At 44.6% G+C, this 23,294-nt stretch overlaps 1 protein-coding gene across 1 annotated transcript in view; it reads left to right on the top strand.

Annotated features, from left to right (window-relative positions):
* clip2 (CAP-GLY domain containing linker protein 2) overlaps window positions 1-23,294 on the top strand; it is a 66,921-nt gene that overhangs the window by 5,229 nt on the left and 38,398 nt on the right. The window contains exon 3 of the mRNA XM_039005217.1: window positions 17,022-17,563. Coding sequence (XP_038861145.1) covers window positions 17,022-17,563 — 542 coding nt within the window. The remainder of the gene's footprint in view (window positions 1-17,021; window positions 17,564-23,294) is intronic.

Here is a 23,294-nt window from a genome sequence, read left to right as displayed (position 1 = left end):
CTTTATTTTAGCAGGGAGTCACCATTGAGACCAGTGTTTCTTTTTCATGGGAGTCCTGCATATACAATTTCATAGAAGTAAAACAATCTAAAACAAGTAAAATATTGCACAGACAAACATAAATGTACACAAAATACACAAAACACTATCACCTAAAACAAACAAATTCTTCATTATAAAATTCCTCTGTCCACTCTCTAAACTGCCACAGGGACACTAAGGCCTCTATGTGTACTGTTTTTCGTGATTATTCCAAACATACGGAGCATAAAAACTAAAGGCCGATTTAGCTACCTTTGAAGACACCAAAGGAGTCTCCAGAGTTAACCAACTATTGTGAACAGGTTTGATAACTTGTCATTTTAAATCTTAATAGTGAAGTTAAGTCGGAAGCTTGTGGAGTAGGGCTTTGTAAAAAAAGAAGAAGAGTGTAATGATGTGACTTTAAAGAGGTCCAGCCAACCTTTTGGTAAAGAATATAGTGATGAGTAATAAAACTCCTGTGATAAAACGAAAAGCGCTATTGAAAAAACGGGATCCAGCAGTTTAAGAGTAGAGGCAGTTGCACTTTGATAAATAGTATCACCAAAATCAAGAACAGGTAGAAAGGTTTACTGCACAATCTGCTTCCTGCTGACTAGAGAGAGACAAGATATATTTCTGTAAAAAATCCCACTTTAAATCTTAGTTTCTTAACAAGCTCATTCGTATGTTGTTTTAAACGATAAATCATTGTCAATCCAAATACCAAGGTATTTGTATACAGAGACTCATTAGATTATAGAACCATCCGATACGTGAAGATGTAATCCATCTGAGACAATCTTATGAGAACTTGAAAACAACATTTATTTAGTTTTGCCCGTATTAAGCATGAGTTTTAAATCAGTTAGGGTTTCCTGCACAGCTGCAAAAATTGTACTGTAACCTTGTTACAGCAAGATCAGCAGTCGGGGCAATTGCGTGCATAATAGTATAATCTTTATATAGATTAAATGTACAACTTGTATAAAAATAAAAAAATCCCCCTTTTTCTCCCCAATTCCGTGGTATTCAATTGGTAGTTACAGTCTTGTCTCATCGCTGCAACTCCCGTACGGACTCGGGAGAGGCGAAGGTCGAGAGCCGTGCGTCCTCCAAAACACAACCCAACCAAGCGACACGTTGTCAGATTTCCAATTGTTATGAAAACTTCAAATCGGCCCTAATTAATAGGCCATTCTAATTAATCGGTCGACCTCTACTTAGTACTAAACCATATTCATGTACCACCATAGATGTGGTAATGAGGCCAATGGAACTCGACCAAAACAATGGAAATGCAAATGGTAATGCGTGGGGGAAAGATGCCATGGGGGAAAGATCCTGAATCTCTTGATTGCCCCCCAGCAAAATAAGACAACATTTAGGTTATTGTTTATATACATTATTTCACACTATGTTGAGGTAAAAATCGGAGTATAATGCTTGTATGGATGTCAACCCCAACACATGTTCATGTCATCGTCACCAATCACTGCATTACTTAAAAATGACTTTGACTACCACCACCGATTTCTCTATGTTAGCTATGCTACCAGCTAATAAGAATGGGAGTTACAATTTAGCAGTCACCGCTTCTAAACCTGAAACGGGACTTCAAAATGTTATGCAGCGATAACAGACAAATATATCCGACTTTAGTAACCACATTATGGGCCTCTTACAATTCATCAATCATTACGGATTTTACGAAAAGCCACTTTGTTAGATAAGATTTGTTGAATGTGCACCAATCTGGTGTCCATCTTCTGACCCCCACTGTCTGCCTTCCATTGACCTGTATATCCCCCCTCAAGCCGATACCATGATGTCCCTCAAGGAACTACACTGGACTTTGTGCAACCTGGAAACCACATATCCTGAGGCCGCATTTATTGTAGATATGGATTTTAACAAAGCAAATTTGAGGAAAACGCTACCGAAGTTCTATCAACATATTGACTGTAGTACTCACTCTGCTAAAACACTCGACCACTGCTACTCCAACTTCCGGATGCCTACAAGGTCCTTCCCCGCCCTCCCTTTGGCAAATCAGATCATGACTCCATTTTGCTCCTTCCTATAGGCAGAAACTCAAACAGGAAGTACCTGTGCTAAGGTCTATTCAATAATGGTCTGACCAATCAGAATCCATGCTGCAAGATTGTTTTGAGCATGCAGACTGGGATATGTTCCGGGTAGGCTCTGAGAATAACATTGACGTATACACTGACACAGTGACTGAGTTCATCAGGAAGTGTATAGCGGATGTTGTTCCCACTGTGACTATTAAAACCTACCGAAATCAGAAATCGTGTATAGATGGCAGCGTTGACGCAAAACTGAAAGTGCGAACCATTGCATTTAACCATGGCAAAGTGACTGGGAATATGGTTGAATACAAACAGTGTAGTTATTCCCTCCGTAAGGCAATCAAACAGGCAAAACGTCAGTACAGAGACAAAGTGGAGACGCAATTCAACGACTCAGACACGAGACGTATATGGCAGGGTCTACAGAAAATCACAGATTACAAAGGGAAAACCAGCCACGTCACGGACACTGATGTCTTGCTCCCGGACAAGCTAAACACCTTCTTTGCCCACTTTGAGGATAACACAGTCAGTGTTGCCAACTAATTTTCAGGGTAAGTTGCTAGAGGCAGGTTGATTTGTTGCGAAATGACGTTGTGATGTCATTGCAAGATAACGTAAAACTGCGTCATTATGTAGAATACACAATAACGTTACTCAAATTGACTGGCCATCTCTGCAAAAAATATGATTTGACATTTGTTCAGGTACAGACTCTTTTCTGTACTTCTGGCTGTACAATTTTGATTGAAACATGTTGATTGATGTTGTAAGTTCTGTTCAAGATCAAACATTCATGACCAACTATATTCATTGGGTTTGGCATGTCGAACCCGTGCTACTGATTTGCAATTTGCTGAAATTGCTGCTGGCCTGCTGCTGCCTGTGCACGAGCTGAGCGCCTGCTGCTGACATCACTCACAATGCACTTTTGCAGCCAGGCACGTGTGTTGTGACTGAGTGTGTGACAGAAAAAAAATATTTTTTGTGTCATTTAGAGGGAAAATGTGTGCATTTTAGCGTTTGAGTCACTTTTCAAAAGTTGCTAAAAGTTCCAAATACATTTTTAAAAGTAGCTAAATTTGTTGCTAGGTGCTGTTTGAAAAAAATGTTGCCAGGGTAGTCTGAAAAGGTGCTAAATCTAGGAACAAAATTGCTAAATTGGCATCACCTGAACCCAGTGCCTCCGACTCGGCCCTCTCCCAAGGACTGTGGGCTCTCGTTCTCCGTGGCCGACGTGAGTAAGACATTTAAACGTGTTAACCCTCGCAGACGGAATCCCTAGCCGCGTCCTCAGAGCATGCGCAGACCAGCTGGCTGGAGTGTTTATGGACATATTCAATCTCTCCCTATCACAGTCTGCTGTCCCCACTTGCTTCAAGATGTCCACCATTGTTCTTGTACCAAAGAAAGCAAAGGTAACTGAACTAAATGATTATCGCCCCATAGCAGTCACTTCTGTCATCAGGAAGTGCTTTGAGAGGCTAGTTAAGGTTTATATCACCTCTACCTTACCTGACACCCTCGACCCACTTCAATCTGCCTACCGCCCCAATAAATCCACAGACGATGCAATCTCCATCGCACTGCACACAGCCCTATCCCATCTGGACAAGAGGAATACCTACAGTATGTAAGAATGCTGTTCATTGACTATATCTCAGCCTTCAACACCATAGTACCCTCCAAGCTCATCATTAAGCTCGGGGCAATGGGTCTGAACCCCGCCCTGTGCAACTGGGTCCTGGACTTCCTGACGGGCCGCCCCCAGGTGGTGAAGGTAGGAAACAACCCCTCCACTTTGCTGATCCTCAACACAGGGGACCCACAAGGGTGCATGCTCAGCCCCCTCCTGTACTCCCTGTTCACCCATGACTGCGTGGCCACGCGTGCCTCCAACTCAATCATCAAGTTTGCAGATGACACAACAGTTGTAGGCCTGATTACCAACAACGACGACAGCCTACAGGGAGGAGGTGATGCCAGGAAAATAACCTCTCCTTCAACATCAACAAAACAAAGGAGCTGAAGGTGGACTTCAGGAAGTAACAGAGAGAGCACGCCCCTATCCACATCGACGGGACCGCAGTGGAGAAGGTGAAATTCTTCAAGTTCCTCGGCGTACACATCACAGACGATCTGAAATGGTCCACCCATACAGACAGTGTGGTGAAGAAGGCGCCTCAGCAGGCTGAAGAAATTCGGCTTGGCCCCTAAGACCCTCACAAACTTTTACAGATGCACAATTGAGAGCATCCTGTCGGGCTGTATCACTGGTACAACACCTGCACTGCCCGCAACCGCAGGGCTCTCCAGAGGGTGGTGTGGTCTGCCCAACGCATCACCGGGGGCACACTGCCTGCCCTCCAGGGCACCTACAGCACCCGATGTCTCAGGATGGCAAAAATATCATCAAGGACATCAACCAGCCGAGCCACAGCCTGTTCACCCTGCTACCATCCAGAAGCAAGGTCAGTACAGGTGCATCAAAGCTTGGACCGAGAGACTGAAAAACAGCTTATTTCTCAAGGCCATCAGACTGTTAAATAGTCATCACTAGCCGGCTACCACCCGGTTACTCAACCCTGCACCTTAGAGGCTGCTGCCCTATATATATTGAAATGTAATCACTGGTCACTTTAATAATGGAACACAAGTCACTTTAATAATGTTTACATACTGCTTTACTCATTTCATATGCATATACTGTATTCTACTCTACTGTCTTTTAGTCAATGCCACTCAGACATTGCTCATCATAATATTTATATATACCTTAACTCTATTCTTTTACTTTAGATTAGTGTTGTAACGGCAGATTTCCTCCTCTTCGTCTGAAGAGGAGGTGTAGCAGGGATCGGACCAAAGCGCAGCGTGGTTAGTGTTCATCATGACTTTAATTAAGACAATAAACGTGAACACTACAAAATACGAAAACAACAAATGTGAAAAACCGAAACAGTCCTATCTGGTGCATAGACACAAAGACAGAAGACAACCACCCACAAAACCCAACACAAAACAGGCTACCTAAATATGGTTCCCAATCAGAGACAATGACAAACACCTGCCTCTGATTGAGAACCATATCAGGCCAAACAACAAACCCAACATAGAAACACAACACATAGATAACCCACCCAAATCACGCCCTGACCACACTAAAACACAGAAAATACAAAAGAACTATGGTCAGAACGTGACAAGTGTGTATTTGTAAATTGTTAGATATTACTGCACTGTTGGAGCTAGGAACACAAGCATTTCGCTACACCCGCAATAACTTTGGCTAAATATATTTGATTTGATATGACAAATCCGAAACTTACTCCCCATTGACCCAAGTGTTTACATTGTGCAAAGCCAATAGAAATAGGACACCCAAACACGTTTCCCACTGTTATTTTTCCTGGTTTTAGATCACATGACAAGCCCGGACCCTAGGGCCACAGACGCATGTGTTACACTGGCGCAGCTTTCCGCTAAATTACAGCTAGATTCTCTCCCTCCAAGCTGCACTAGGCTGAAATGAGCCTACAGGAGGCCAAACACAGTCTGGGGGTGTCTGGGCTCCTTCTGCTGTCTTGTTATTTGCATTAGTCTATATGGGAGAGTTGTATCAGAGGCAACCATGTCATGGTTTACGTTGATGGTGGAATGCTGTGAGGAAAGGAAAGGGGGAAAAAACACAGTAATGCCTTTAGCAGTGCACATGGCTGTTATTTTCGAGGGCCTCCTTCAGAAACACTATTTTGTAGTGTTAGTAGGGCTGTCCCCGACTAAAAAAAATCTTGGTTGACCAAGTGTCATCTGTTCTTTCAACCAATCGACTGGTCGAAATGTTAAAACATAAATTTTTCCATATATAGACACCCTATGTGTTTTAATAAAACCATCTACAGTACCAGTCAAAAGTTTGGACACAGCTACTCTTTATTTTAACTATTTTCTACATTGTAGAATAATAGCGAAGACAGCACAGCTATGAAGTAACACATATGGAATCATGTAGTAACCCCCAAAAAAATTCTCTCCTCCTTTTCACATGGAGTGGTTTGGTTATCGAAAGGGAGAGAGCTGGAAAGATTTTTCAAATAGGCTACATTGTGGAACTATTGTCATTGTCAATGGATGTAAAAACAGAATTTGTTTACTTGCTGTTTGAGGTGAAGAAAAAATTACTTGTGTGAAGAAACTCCACAGCTCATTAGTGGTGGTGAGTTAAGACAATACTATAAAATCCCTAAAGGGGCACATTTAGCCTACATTTGCGCAGGCCAGGTGGCCTAGGCCTACTTTTATGCTTAAGTGTAGCCTAGGTTGTGCCCTCTGCAAACAACATGTCCACTCCGACAATGAAAACTGTAAAAGACTGTAATAATAATATATTGAAAGCATTAACAGAAATTACCGTAACCAAACAAACATTCTAGAAATTATGGGAATTAATGGTAAATGTACAAACTGATGATACTGGTGTGCCATCCCCGCAGCCTCCGGAATGGATTAGTCCACTGAGACAGGCATCAATCAAGACGTGCCATAATTATTTATATTTTATTGCATCAACAGAAATTACCGTAACTTAACAAACATCAAACAAACAGTTACCACATCAGTCACCGGCATCATTAACAAGTGCATTGACGATGTCGTACCCCCAGTGACTGTACATACATTTCCAAACCAGAAGTCATGAATTGCAGGCAACATCTGCACTGAGCTAAAAGCTTGAGCTGCTGCTTTCAAGGAGCGGGACACTAATCCGGACGCTTATAAGAAATATTGCTCTGACCTCCGACGAGCCACCGAACAGGCAAAGCGTCAATACAGGACTTAGATCGTATCGTACTGCGCTGGCTTTGACACTCATCGAATGTGGCAGGGCTTGCAAACTATCATGGATTATTAAGGGAAACCCAGCCGTGAGCTGCCCAGTGACGTGAGCCTACCAGACGAGCTAAATGCCTTCTATGCTCGCTTTGAGAGCACCAGCTGTTCCAGACGATTGTGTGATCACGCTCTCCATAGCCAATATGAGTAAAACCTTTAAACAGGTTAACATTCACAGACCGATTGCCAGGGCACGTACTCAGAGCTTGCACTGACCAACTGGCAACTGTCTTCACTGACATTTTCAACCTCTCCCTGACCAAGTCTTTAATACCTACATGTTTCAAGCAGACCACCATAGTCCCTGTTGTCCATGAACGCCAAGGTAACCTGTCTAATTGACTATCACTCATATCTTTAGCCATAAAATGCTTTGAATGGCTGGTCATGGCTCACAGGAAATAGAGAGCCGAGCACGCCCCCATTCACATCGACAGGGCTGTAATGCAGTGGGTCGAGAGCTTCAAGTTCCTCAGTGTCCACATCACTAAGGATCTATCATGGTCCACACACACACCAACACAGTTGTAAAGAGGGCACGACAATGTCTCTTCACCCTCATGAGGTTGAAAAGATTTGTCATGGGCCCTCAGATCCTCCAAAAATTATACAGCTGCACCATTGCGACCATCTTGACAGGCTGCATCACCTCTTTGTATGGTAACTGCTTGGCATCCAACCGCAAGGCGCTATTGAGGGTAGTGAGTAAGGTCCAGTACATCACTGAGGCCGAGCTCCCTGCCATCCAGGACCTCTTTACCAGGCGGTGTCAGAGGAAGGCCCTAAAAATGGTCAAAGACTCCAGCCACCCAAAGTCATAGACTGTTCTCTATGCTACCGCACGGCAAGCAGTTCCGATGCACCACGAATGGAACCAATAGGATCCCGAACAGCTTCTACCCTAATACATAAGACTGTTAAATAGTTAGTTACATTTTTTACCAAATAGCTACCCGGATTATAGGTAGATATTGACCCTTTTTGCACAAACTTTTTTTTTTTACTCATCACGTACTGTACGCTGCTGCTACTATTTATCATCTGTCCTGTTGTCTAGTCACTTTATCTCTAGTTGTATGTACATATCTACCTCAATTACCTCGTACCCCGGCACATTAACTCAGTACTGGTACCCCTTGTATCTAGCCAAGTTATCATTACTCATCGTGTATTTATTATTACTTTTATTATTATGTTTTTTAAACTTTTGTAATATTTCTATATTTGATTTCTTTCTACATTGTTGGGAAGTACCTGTATGTTAGCATTTCACTGTTAGTCTATACTTGTTGTTTACGAAGCATGTGACAAATAAAATTAGATTTGATATAATCTTAGTTATTTAATGTCAAGGCAGCGCTTTTCTAGGAGGTCCCCGTACGCACACATTCATAAGCCTACATAAGACATTATAACATCAACAACAGCTACATTAAACATTATAACATCTACAACAGCTACACAATACATTATAACATCTGTCATAGACAGCAATGTCACCAAATTATCTTTAAGACAGTTTTGAACATCTGGAACTATGGCCCCACTGCAAAAATCTCCAAACTTAACCTATGTATACGTTCATATACCTTTATAACTGCTACATTCCATTATAACATGCGTCATAGGCAGCAATGTCATTGAATGATCTTTAAAACTGTTTCGAACATCTGGAACCATGGTCCCCCCTGCAAAAAAAATCCAAACATAGCCTTTATAATTATTTTCTAGATTAGTGTCATTTCAGCTTGTAGTCATAGTCATTTAGCTAATCCTACTAATTGACTGTCAGCATTTCCCACAGTGTTCATCAACCGCCTGCCCGTAGTGCACACCCACTGAATCAGGTTAGGGCTATAGGGCCATTGAGTGAATAGCTGTTTGGTCAGCACATTTCCATTTGTGTACTAAAAGCCCTGCTCTTTTTTTCCTTTTAGTTCAAGACCATTGCTGGGTTTTCTGTCATTGAATGGTGATATAATACAGGACATGGTCTTCCATTTATTGAGTTCCAATAGATTTTACAATAAGAAAGTAGGCCTAGATAATGTCCTGTTGTTGTCCCTATGTTCATCCTCCTTGGATTTCAATACCAAAAGGCAACTTTTTCCATTTAGAAATCCGTTAATATGTTGGTGCACCATAATATGATGGTGCACCAACATATTATGGACAAAAAAATCAGGGGTGTGGTAAATTCAATTTAAATTCAGTCAATTCAGGAAATAGACTGAAATTCAAATTATATTTTTTTCTCGTAGAGAAAAATTTGGAAAAATTGGCTTGAGAATTAAATTGACTAATTTAAATTGGAATGACCCCAACCCTGCTACAATGTTTCTGTCAATCTCAGAAAAAATTACATTGTATTACCTCATAGCTGCTCCCAAAAGTTCTGACTTTAGAGGTCACGTCCTTGTGGACTGTCGAGAAACAAAGCATCATTGCAGAGACAAAAGTGTTTAAGAATGAGTCGCCCCTAAAGGCCTAGTCCTAGTTCTAGTATCTTCTTCTGTTGCCCTTTGGACTGTCCCTGAAATCTGAAGTGACAGCCTCACAACAGTGAATGCTACACGTGTCTTATTTTTATTTTTATTTTGTTTCATTATTTTTATTTTACCCCTTTTTTTCCTCCCCAATTTCGTGGTATCCAATTAGTTACAGTCTTGTCTCATCGCTGCAACTCCCGTACGGACTCGGGAGAGGCGAAGGTCGAGAGCCATGCGTCCTCCGAAACACAACCCAACCTAGCCCCACTGCTTGACACAACGCATATCCAACCCGGAAGCCAGCCGCACCAATGTGTCGGAGGAAACACCGTACACCTGGCGACCTGGTCAGCGTGCACTGCGTCCGGCCCGCTACAGGAGTCGCTAGTGCGTGATGAGACAAGGATATCCCTGCCGGCCAAACCCTCCCTAACCCGAACGACGCTGGGCCAATTGTGCGTCGCCCCATGGACCTCCCGGTCACGGCCAGCTGCGACAGAGCCTGGGCTCGAACCTAGAATCTCTGGTGGCACAGACCACTGCGCCACCCGGGAGGCCCCCACGTGTCTTATTTGAATTGGGAAATAACATCAGTATATTATTAGGGAATCCAAAGTTATTTTCAACTTATTTTACATTATTGGACTTAAGTCTGAAAGAGTTTGGTTCTCAGAGAGAGAGAAAGAGAGGAAAAGAGAGAGGCGGAGAGAGAGAGAAGAGGGAGTGTGAGGGGGAGGGAGGGGGTGTTCTAAGGAGTTGTGGTGGGGTCATTGTGTGGGGCTGGTGAATAGTGGGATTCAGATGGTTGTGGGAGGTAGCCAGGCACAATAGTGAAAGTGAGGCCTCTGTTCTTGCTCTTCCTGCTGCCTGCCTCATTTCCCCATCGATCTTCCGTTGCCACGGCAACCCAGCCACTTGGACTAGCACTGCATCAGTCTTTTGGGTGCACGCTTGTTTGACTGGCTGGGACTTGGGTAGGGGGTGGGTAGGGGTCTTCTCTGTGTTGGCCCAGGGCCATGCTGTTGACAAAGCTCACACATGTTACACACACATGCATGCACAAGCAGGAGTGTGCACACACACACACACAAACAACACACACACACTGCTACTGCAGATACTGCATTACCTCACACATAACACCAGCACAAAAATACTGCATAGTATATACATTACCTACACAAGCACACCTTCCTGACATTGCACACACACACATATGACCTCACAGGGACATTGTCGTCATAGGGAGATGTGTAAAGCTTTGTTTGGTTAAAAAAAATCATATTTGTTTTGGAGGTATATCTTTTTGTATCTATAGATTATACACTGAACGAAAATATAAACGCAACATGCAACAATTTCAAAGATTTTACTGAGTCACAGTTCATTTAAGGAAATCAGTCAATTGAAATAAATTCATTTGGCCATAATCTATGGATTTCACATGACTGGGAATACAGATATGCATCTGTTGGTCAAAAACTGGATCAGAAAACCAGTCACTATCTGGTGTGACCACCATTTGCCTCATGCAGTGTGACACATCTCCTTAACATAGAGTTGATTGTGGCCTGTGGAATGTTGTCCCCCTCTTCAATGGCTGTGCGAAGTTGCTGGATATTGGTGGGAACTGGAACATGCTGTCATACATGTCGATCCAGAGCATCCCAAACATGCTCAATGGGTGACATGTCTGGTGAGTATGCAGGCCATGGAATAGCTGGGACATTTTCAGCTACCAGGAATTCTATACAGATCCTTGTGACATTGGGCCGTGCATTATCATGCTGAAACATGAGGTGATGGCGGCGGATGAATGACACGACAATGGACCTCAGGATGTCATCACGTTATCTCTGTGCATTCAAATTGCCATTGATAAAATGTAATTGTGTTTCTTGTCTGTAGCTTATGCCTGCCCATACCATAACCCCACTGCCACCATGGGGCACACTGTTCAGAACGTCCTGTGGGTGAGCAAACCGCTCACTCACACAACGCCATACATGCTGTCTGCTATCTGCCCGGTACAGTTGAAATCGGGATCCGTCTGTGAAGAACGCGCCTTTCCAGCGTGCCAGTGGCCAACGAAGGTGAGCATTTGCCCACTGAAGTCGGTTATGTTGCCGAACTGAAGTCAGATCAAGACCCTGGTGAGGACGACGAGCACGCAGATGAGCTTCCCTGAGACGGTTTCTGACAGTGTGCAGAAATTATTTGGTTGTGCAAACCCACAGTTTCATCTGCAGTCCGGGTGAATGGTATCAGACTATCTCGCAGATGAAGAAACGTGATGTGGAGGTCCTGGGCTGGCGTGGTTACACGTGGTCTGCGGTTGTGAGGCCAGTTGGACTGAGAAATGATCTAAAACGAAGTTGGAGGCGGCTTATGGTAGAGAAATGTACATAACATTATCTGGCAACAGCTCTGGTGGACATTATGCAGTCAGCAAAACTTGAGACATCTGTGGCATTGTGCTGTGTGACAAAACTGCACATTTTATAGTGGCCTTTTTATTGTCCCCAGCACAAGGTGCACCTGTGTAATGATCATGCTTTTTAATCAGCTTCTTGATATACCACACCTGTCAGGTGGATGGGTTATCTTGGCAAAGGAGAAATGCTCACTAACAAGGACATAAACAAAATTTGAGAGACATAAGCTTTTTGTGAGTATGGAACATTTCTGGGATCTTTTATTTCAGCTCATGAAACAGTGGAACTGTCACGGCTGTCTAAGGGTGAGAGAGTGGACCAAGGCGCAGCGTGTGAAAAATACATCTTCTCTTTATTATTAAGAAGAAAAACGAAACAAAACAACAAATAGACGAACGTGAAGCTATATAAATGAACTAAGTGCACACATGCAACATAGAACATAGACACAGACAATTACCCACAAAACCCCAATGCCTATGACTGCCTTAAATATGGTTCTCAATCAGAGACAATGAACCACAGCTGCCTCTAATTGAGAACCAATCTAGGCAGCCATAGACATAACTAGACAACTACACTAGACACTACAAAAACACATACATTCCCCATGTCACACCCTGACCTAACTAAAAAACATAAAGAAAACAAAGAATACTAAGGCCAGGGCGTGACAGTACCCCCCCCCCAAAGGTGCGGACTCCGACCGCACAAACTGACATAGAAAGGGGAGGGTCCGGGGTGGGCCCCATCATGGCGGCGGCTCGGGTGCGGGACGTGGCCCCCACTCCACCATTGTCAATACCCGCTTTGGTAGCCTCCTCCAAATGGCCACCCTCCAAATTAACCCCACTGGATTAGGGGGCAGCACCGGACTGAGGGGGAACACCGGAATGAGGGGCAGCTCCGGACTGAGGGGCGGCAGCTCCGGACTGAGGGACGGCAGCTCCGGACTGGCTGACGGCTCTGGCTGGTCATGGCTGGCTGACGGCTCTGGCTGGTCATGGCTGGCTGGTCATGGCTGGCTGACGGCTCTGGCTGGTCATGGCTGGCTGACGGCTCTGGCTGGTCATGGCTGGCTGACGGCTCTGGCTGGTCATGGCTGGCGGACGGCTCTGGCTGGTCATGGCTGGCGGACGGCTCTGGCTGGTCATGGCTGGCGGACGGCTCTGGCTGGTCATGGCTGGCGGACGGCTCTGGCTGGTCATGGCTGGCGGACGGCTCTGGCTGGTCATGGCTGACGGACGGCTCTGGCGGATCCTGGCTGGATGACGGCTCTGGCTGGTCATGGCTGGATGATGGCTCGGGCTGATCCTGTCTGGCGGAAGGCTCGGGCTGATCCTGTCTGGCGGAAGGCTCGGGCTGATCCTGTCTGGCGGAAGGCTCGGGCTGATCCTGTCTGGCGGAAGGCTCGGGCTGATCCTGTCTGGCGGAAGGCTCGGGCTGATCCTGTCTGGCGGAAGGCTCGGGCTGATCCTGTCTGGCGGAAGGCTCGGGCTGCTCCTGTCTGGCGGAAGGCTCGGGCTGCTCCTGTCTGGCGGAAGGCTTTGGCTGCTCCTGTCTGGCGGAAGGCTTTGGCTGCTCCTGTCTGGCGGACGGCTCTAGCGGCTCCTGTCTGGCGGACGGCTCTAGCGGCTCCTGTCTGGCGGACGGCTCTGAAGGCTCATGGCAGACGGGCGGCTTTGCAGGCTCATGGCAGACGGGCAGTTCATGCGGCGCTTGGCAGACGGACAGTTCAGACGGCGTTGGGCAGACGGGCAGTTCAGGCGCCGTTGGGCAGACGGGCAGTTCAGGCGCCGTTGGGCAGACGGGCAGTTCAGGCGCCGCTGGGCAGACGGGCAGTTCAGGCGCCGCTGGGCAGACGGGCAGTTCAGGCGCCGCTGGGCAGACGGGCAGTTCAGGCACCGCTGGGCAGACGGCAGACTCTGGCCGGCTGAGACGCACTGTAGGCCTGGTGCGTGGTGCCGGAACTGGAGGCACCGGGTTAAGGACACGCACCTTCAGGCTAGTGCGGGGAACAACAACAGGACGCACAGGACTCTGGGGACACACAGGAGGCTTGGTGCGTGGTGCCGGAACTGGTGGTACCGGGCTGGAGACACGCACCATAGGGCGAGTGCGTGGAGGAGGAACAGGGCTCTGGAGACACACTGGAAGCCTGGTGCGTGGTGTAGGCACTGGTGGTACTGGGCTGGGGCGGGGAGGTGGCGCCGGAAATACCGGACCGTGCAGGCGTACTGGCTCCCTTGAGCACTGAGCCTGCCCAACCTTACCTGGTTGTATGCTCCCCGTCGCCTGACCAGTGCGGGGAGGTGGAATAACCCGCACCGGGCTATGTAGGCGAACCGGGGACACCATGCGTAAGGCTGGTGCCATGTAAGTCGGCCCGAGGAGACGCACTGGTGGCCAGATGCGTTGGGCCGGCTTCATGACATCCGGCTCAACGCTCAATCTACCCCGGCCGATACGTGGAGCTGGAATGTACCGAACCGGGCTATGCACGCGTACAGGAGACACCATGCGCTCTACTGCGTAACACGGTGTCTGCCCGTACTCTCGCCCTCCACGGTAAGTACAGGGAGTATGCGCAGGTCTCCTACCTGACTTCGCCACACTCCCTTTAAGCCCCCCCCCAAGAAATTTTTGGGTAGTACTCACGGGCTTCCAGCCTTGCCTCCGTGCTGCCTCCTCATATCGCCTCCTCTCGGCTTTCGCTGCCTCCAGCTCAGCTTTGGGGCGGCGATATTCTCCTGGTTGAGCCCAAGGTCCCTTACCATCCAATTCGTCCTCCCATGTCCAGAAATCTTGTGTAGGTGGGTCCTGTTGCCGCTTGACACGCCGCTTGGTCCGATTTAGGTGGGTAATTCTGTCACGGCTGTCTAAGGGTGAGAGAGTGGACCAAGGCGCAGCGTGTGAAAAATACATCTTCTCTTTATTATTAAGAAGAAAAACGAAACAAAACAACAAATAGACGAACGTGAAGCTATATAAATGAACTAAGTGCACACATGCAACATAGAACATAGACACAGACAATTACCCACAAAACCCCAATGCCTATGACTGCCTTAAATATGGCTCTCAATCAGAGACAATGAACCACAGCTGCCTCTAATTGAGAACCAATCTAGGCAGCCATAGACATAACTAGACAACTACACTAGACACTACACAAACACATACATTCCCCATGTCACACCCTGACCTAACTAAAAAACATAAAGAAAACAAAGAATACTAAGGCCAGGGCGTGACAGGAACGACACTTTACATGTTGCCTTTATATTTTGGTTCAGTATAGTTACTTGAAATAAGAAGGGTACAAGTGCCGTTCATCGTCTCATAAATCACAGTATTTGGGGTTAAAATATTATTTAAATGACACTAGCAACTGAAAATTGTATGCTATGCCCTTTTCTATAACAGGCCCAAATATAGTGGAAGTTGAGAATTAATAAGCCTGTACAAATATACATTAGTCATGGCCAGAAACAGGCATTGCGTCCCAAATGGCACCCTATTCCCTAAATAGTACCAGAGCCTTATGGGTCCTGGCCAAAATTATGTAGGCAGGGTTTCAGTCCAGTAATCGCAATATTGACATGTGCAATATTTCAGTCCAATATCCAATATCCACACGCCACTAAGCCATGTGTAATGTCAATTTTTATAGTTTACTCTGTTTGTCGTCTCTCTCCCTCTTCTCTTGCGGCTGCTTCCCACACACCCGAGCCCCGCCGCCCCCTGTCAATCAAGCAGCACAGTTCCTCCTCCTCGCTGTTAGATTCACTATAACTTTGCATGCTATTCTGTTAGGTCAAATGCAGTCAACAGATTGTTTCAAACAAGAATGATGCTCCTTTCCACTTTGCTTATTAACATAAATCATTCTATTTCAATCATTCCAACAGTTCACCCAAGTGTTTTGATCTATATCGTAGGTCAAATCGCAATATTTGGTCAAATAAATCACAATTAGATTTTTTGCCCATATCGTAGAACCCGATGTGGTACAAAACAAAATGTTTCTTAGTGGTACATGTTACATTCCTGCAGGAGAACATACCTACATAAATGCCATTGTAAGACCCCATTAAGTTTAAAAACTCAATTATCACGCCTATTGGTAAAACTAAAAACCACATTATTTTGTTCACTGTAGTACCCATTTTGCAACCATGTCTATCAGTCTCACAACATATGGGAGCAATTGGGGCATAAAAGCAGGCATTGGGCCCCCTCCCCCACTCCTGGGGTGTCAGAGAGACAGTCCTGGCACCAACTGTACTCACGCACGCACGCACACACACACACACGCATTACAGTGCAGCCAGCGCAGCAGATCACATGCTATCTGCGCCCTGCTACAGTTAACAGCTCCAGTGTCTCTCACCAGAATGGATAGTGCTCATCTAAACAGCATGTGCCAAACAGCAAAGCACCGCATCTGTGGTGCAGCATCACAACGTTAATCATCAGTGCATTAGGGACAATCTCACTGACCCAGTTTTCAATAGGAAGTAGAGCAATGCCTAACCTCGCATAAACTCCACTGTTGTGTTGGATGCAGCACGGACGATTCTTCGCCGATCCGTTTTGTGATGTGTTGTGACGAAATTGGATAAATAGATAGTAGAAAAGTGACTATTTCAGACTGAGAATGGTTTCAACTTCAGGTTTGGCTTGAACAAATATATTTGGCGTTAACAAAATGTGTAGAAGTATGTTGAGGATTAAGGTGAATAATGACAAGATGTATTTATGTTCCATTGTGTTTATAATGCCTGAATTCCTTATTTCAGCAGTTTACGTTGCATGCATGAGAATACTGGACTGTAACCTGCATACAACACAAATATTGATCCTCTAGACTAGCTACATTGTTTTGTTTATTATTTTTCACATTATTTGTTTGTAGACCTGTATGTATCGCCTTTTCTCTCCCCACTTCTGCACTGCTCTACAGCATTGTAATCAAAGCCCATACTGTAGATCCATGGCCATTTTGAATGAATATAGGAATTATGTGATCTCTACCATTGAAATGAATGTAAATAGGAATTCCATAATCTCTCTTTCTACCTCCACAGACTCCCCACACAAGCAGACCTCCCCACTCCCCAGCAGCAATGCCTCAGATAAGTCAAGCTCCAAAACATCCGAGGTGGGAGACGACGTCCTTGGGGACTACGTGGTTGGCGAACGTGTCTGGGTCAACGGGGTCAAACTGGGCGTCATTGCCTACCTGGGTGAGACCCAGTTCGCCCCAGGACAGTGGGCTGGGGTGGTCCTCAATGACCTGTTGGGGAAAAATGACGGCTCTGTGGGCGGCGTGCGCTACTTTGAGTGCCAGCCCCACCAGGGCATCTTCACGCGCCCCTCCAAGCTCACCCGGCAACCGGTGGGCGACGGAAGCGAAGTCCACTCCACTGATTCGCTGACAGCTCAGAACCTGACACTCCATGGCGGCAATGGCACTTCGCCTGCTGGTCAGCGTGTGGTTATGCCACTCAGGGAGGGCATGCTCAACAGCTCTGTGAAGACGGGTAACGAGTCAGGTTCCAACATGTCCGACAGTGGCTCGGTCAAGAAAGGCGGGGATAAGGACCTTCGAGTGGGAGACCGTGTGCTGGTGAGTCCATGTCCCCACACACGCGCACACACACACGCACACACACATGAAGAGCCTGTTTGCTTTGACCCTCACTCCCACAAAAGGTCAAGGACTGCCATTTACACAACGTTCTTTCAACCGAACCACAATCTCCAAACAACAATTGGGTCGAATTCCATTTACTGTTGGACTTAAAGCTTTCCCACTTGTCAATATTGTAAGTCACATTGGAATACTGTCAGGAGATCCCACCGCTGACACCATTTTACCATGCTTCTCCGCTCTGCTCTAACTCACAGCTATTCTGTGAGTGCGTTGGTCAATATGGATACTGGACAGGGAGCTGTGAAACTCGTCTCAAAACCGCCAGCCTCTCTTGCAATGTGAGATATGTATTTTGGTGCACTGCTTTGAATCTTGAAGCTTTGTGCTAGGCTCTGACTTGTTTTCCGATTTAGTACACATTACACATTGCACAACGGTAATCTAAAAACCTCCTTGTTTTAGAGAAATCCTTAAAGGTTTATCAAAAGCATTCAATTTGCATTCATAAATACAGCTCTAATTGATATAGTTTCTCATGTCTGACCACAGTTTTTAACCACTTACCATGGCCTCCACCTTCTATGCTCTCTATGTATATACACTGAACAAAAATATAAATGCAACATGTAAAGTGTTGGTCCCATATTTCATGAGCTGAAATAAAACATCCCAGAAATTGTCCATACGCACAAAAAGCTTATTTCTCTCAAATTTTGTGCACAAATTTGTTTACATCCCTGATAGTGAGCATTTCTCCTTTGCCAAGATAATCCATCCACCTGACAGGTGTGGTATATCAAGAAGCTGAATAAACAGCATGATCATCACACAGGTGCACCTTGTGTTGGGGACAATAAAAGGCCACTCTAAAATGTGCAGTTGTAGTACACAACACGATGCCACAGATGTCTCAAGTTTTGATGGAACGTGCAATTGGCATGCTGACTGCAGGATTGTCCACCAGAGCTATTGGCAGATAATTCAATGTACATTTCTCTAGCATAAGCCGCCTCCAATGTCTTTTTAGAGAATTTTGGCAGTACGTCCAACCGGCCTCACAAGCTACGGACAACGAACACAGTTGCATTTTATCAATGGCAATTTGAATGCACAGATATACCGTGACGATATCCTGAGGCCCTTTGTCGTGCCATTCATCCTCTGCCATCACCTCATGTTTCAGCATGATAATGCACGGCCCCATGTCGCATAGATCTGTATACAATTCCTTGAAGCTGAAAATGTCCCAGTTCTTCCATCACCAGACATTGAGCGTGTTTGGAATTCTCTGGATCGACAGCGTGTTCCATTTCCCGCCAATATCCAGCAATTTCGCACAGCCATTGAAGAGGAGTGGGACAACATTCCACAGGCCACAATTAACAGCCTGAACAACTCTGCAAAGGAGATGAGTCGCGCTGCATGAGGCAAATGGTGGTCACACCAAATACTGACTGGTTTTATGATCCACGCCCCTACCTTTTTTTTTTAGGTATCTGTGACCAACAGATGCATATCTGAATTCCCAGTCATGTGAAATCCATAAATTAAATTTCAATTGACTGATTTCCTTATGAACTGTACCTCAGTAAAATCTTTGAAATTGTTTCATGTTGCGTTTATATTTTTGTTCCCAACATTCTCAACAGCCTTCACCCACTAAAACTACTCATCAACCATTAACAACTTTCATGGACCTAAGCTGTGAGGTTGCACACAATGCTTAAACTCCATAGCATTCATAACTCGTCCTTGACACCCTGAGTAATCAGTTGTTAACGCTGGATGATGTCCCCTCAGCATTGACATTCAGCAGTACCTTAATGACAAGGTAGCACAAAATGAAAGCACACCAGGGCCTATTCCCTCAGGTTGTAGAGGGGATCTGAAGGCCTAATGGACACTCAGTCACTAACAATGGGCATTACCATCCCCTGGCTTGTTAGAAGGATCCCGTTATCAGGTGTTTTGGTCATAACAATGTCTGCGTCCCAAATGGCTCCCTATTCCCCTATATAGTGCACTACTTTTGAACAGGGTCCATAGGGCTCTGGTCAAAAGTAGTGCGCACTACAGGGAATATGGTGCCATTTCTGAAACACCCGTAAATGATCCAGACAGAGCTGGGATCTGACTGAAACATGAGACGACCCCTTTAGTCAGAGACGGCGATCCCTCATCATACCTCGTTAGAAGGAAGATGAATGCTTTCTGCATAGAGAGAGCTTCTGTGGCCAAATACACATGAGTAACGTCTCATTTCGCTCTAGCTTTGATCTATGTTGAAGGGCCACCCAGAGCCTGCATGGGATCGTTTTCTTGTAGTCGGCCATGTTATGTTCACTTCACTATAGCGCACCTCTGCAGATGTAGAATCATTTTTGATGAACTTGGTCCTGACGAGTTGTGTTTAACTTGTACTTCATACATATTTCAGATCCATTCGCGACACAGTTCCAGGATTAGCGGGGTTGTACACTTTTTTCTGACTGCTGTTTAAGACCACACATCACTATCTCGTCAATTAACCAGCGACTAACCCCACTTCTAGAGGCATATGTCTATAGTGTCTTACTGTAATGAATGGCAGCTAATTTTATTTTAGCAACATTCAGTCAAAAAGCTAGAGAAGCTGTCAATGTGAAGGGGATGTTTGAGGATCAATTGGCCAGGATGGAGCCCTCTTGAACCCCATTAGAAAGAGATCTGTGGGGATGGCCTGCCGGTCACTGGGATGACAACCCAACTTGGGATGGGGAGGGGCTTTAGCGGGTGGAATAGTGGAGAACAATTGGAGGGTTGCTTAGTAACAATGCAAATATCATGGTACAGCTTAATGGACACTCAATCACTATGGTACACAAAGCCTATTGAATGATAACTTTCTTTAAACTATGACAGAGGAATTTATAACTGAATTTTTCCGACATAACGTAGGTACAGCAGATCCCATTGTATGGGACACTTTTAAATGTGCCTTTAGAGGGCATGCCATTCAGGACTCAGCTCTAAAACAAAAGCAATTTAGGTCAAAAGAGTCCATATTAACAAAGAAAATAGAAGGTCTGACAGAACAGACAGAGGGGGGGGGGGGGGGGGGGGATGGAGGAACTTATTCAAGAAAGATCAAGTGGAATATATTATTAAAAAATAAAGCAAACTGGAGGGAATATGGGGAAAAATGCACCAAATATTTTTTTTATCTTCTACATAGAAATGCTACCAAAATAATTTACTGAAACTTGTTAAAAATGAAGTCACCCATGATTCACCAAATCATATTTTGAAAGAGGAAGCAGAGTACTTTAAGCATATGCTTTTGTTTGTCTCCTCCATATCCTCTAACCAAAGCTAATTGTATGGATTTTTTTTCTATTAATAATGTAAAATGAACAACTGTACAGAAAGACTCATGTGAAGGCCAAATTACAGAGGAACATCTGGATGGAATTAAAGCCTTTAAGTCCTGGAAAACTCCAGGGCTAGATGGCATACCAGTTGAGGTATACCAAACTTTTTTTGATATACTCAGAGGACCGTTATTAGCATGTTTTAACCACTCCTATGTAAATGGTAGATTATCAGACACTCAACAAGAATGTCTGATTCCATTATTACTGAAACAGGATACAAGTAGTAAACATAAAGATCCAGTCCATTTAAAAAATTGGAGGTCCCTTACACTTCAGTGTTGTGATGCAAAAATTCTAGCAGAATGTATAGCACATAGAATTAAAAAGGTATTTTAGGATATTATTAATTCTAATCAGAGAGGTTTTTTACATGGACGATACATTGGAGATAATATAAGACAAGTACTGGAAACAATAGAACACTGGGAAACCACACCTGCTATTCATAGCTGACTTTGAAACGGCTTTTGATAAAGTACGACTGGAGTTTATATATAAATGCCTGGAATATTTCAATTTTGGAGAATCCCTTATAAAATGGGTTAAAGTCATGTATAGTAACCCTAGGTGTAAAATAGTAAATAATGGCTACTTCTCAGAAAGTTTTAAACTGTCAAGAGGAGTAAAACAAGATCTAACAATAATATCAAGCGTTTAGAAATCCAAGGCTTAAAAACAAAGATGTCATTGTACGCTGATGATTCATGTTTTCTTTTAAGTCCACTATTTGGATCCCTCCAAAGCCTCGTAGAGGATCTAGATACTTTTTCTAACCTCTCTGGATTAAAACCAAATTATGATAAGTGTACTTACTATATTATGTATTGGAACACTAAAAAAATACAACTTTTACATTACTGTGTAGTTTACCAATAAAATGGTCTGATGGTGATGTGGACATACTCTGTATACAGATCCTGAAATAAATAAATGATCTCACTCCAATGCATTTTTATAGAACGTTAACAAAAGTGGATACAATCTTGCTACCATGGAAAGGAAAATACCTGTCTATTTGTGGAAAAATCACCGTGATTAACTCTTTATAGACATATTCCAGTTTACCAATTTGCTTACGGTCTTGCCTACACCTAGCAAACAGTTATTTCAATTATTATATGAGAAAAAAATATTCCCTTGTATTTGGAACAGCAAACCAAAATTAAACAGGCCTATTTATATAATGAATATCAATCCGGAGGGCAGAAATTATTAAATATTAAAGCATTAGACCTCTCACTAAAGGCTTCAGTCATACAAAAGTTATACTTCAATCCAAACTGGTTCTCTGGCAAATTAATAAGGATGTCTCACCCCATGTTCAATAATGGCCTTTTCCCTTTATTCAGATTACAACCTCGGACTTTCAGTTATTTGAAAAGGAAATCATCTCCCAAATATCGCTCTTTTTAAAACAAGACATAGAAAGTTGGTTGCAATTTCATTTTAATCCACCAGAAAAAAACAGAACAAATAATATAACAAATATTGTGGTTAAACTCAAATATACTGATAAGAAAACATTAAAAAAAAATATATATACACTGCTCAAAAAAATAAAGGGAACACTTAAACAACACAATGTAACTCCAAGTCAATCACACTTCTGTGAAATCAAACTGTCCATTTAGGAAGCAACACTGATTGACAATACATTTCACATGCTGTTGTGCAAATGGAATAGACAAAAGGTGGAAATTATAGGCAATTAGCAAGACACCCCCAATAAAGGAGTGGTTCTGCAGGTGGTGACCACAGACCACTTCTCAGTTCCTATGCTTCCTGGCTGATGTTTTGGTCACTTTTGAATGCTGGCGGTGCTTTCACTCTAGTGGTAGCATGAGACGGAGTCTACAACCCACACAAGTGGCTCAGGTAGTGCAGCTCATCCAGGATGGCACATCAATGCGAGCTGTGGCAAGAAGGTTTGCTGTGTCTGTCAGCGTAGTGTCCAGAGCATGGAGGCGCGACCAGGAGACAGGCCAGTACATCAGGAGACGTGGAGGAGGCCGTAGGAGGGCAACAACCCAGCAGCAGGACCGCTACCTCTGCCTTTGTGCAAGGAGGAGCACTGCCAGAGCCCTGCAAAATGACCTCCAGCAGGCCACAAATGTGCATGTGTCAGCATATGGTCTCACAAGGGGTCTGAGGATCTCATCTCAGTACCTATTGGCAGTCAGGCTACCTCTGGCGAGCACATGGAGGGCTGTGCGGCCCCACAAAGAAATGCCACCCCACACCATGACTGACCCACCGCCAAACCGGTCATGCTGGAGGATGTTGCAGGCAGC

Source organism: Salvelinus namaycush, chromosome 12 (assembly GCF_016432855.1).
Source record: "Salvelinus namaycush isolate Seneca chromosome 12, SaNama_1.0, whole genome shotgun sequence".
NCBI classification, from domain to species: domain Eukaryota; kingdom Metazoa; phylum Chordata; class Actinopteri; order Salmoniformes; family Salmonidae; genus Salvelinus; species Salvelinus namaycush.
Note: the sequence above shows the minus strand (reverse complement) of the source record. Positions and strands in the feature narration are given on the sequence as shown.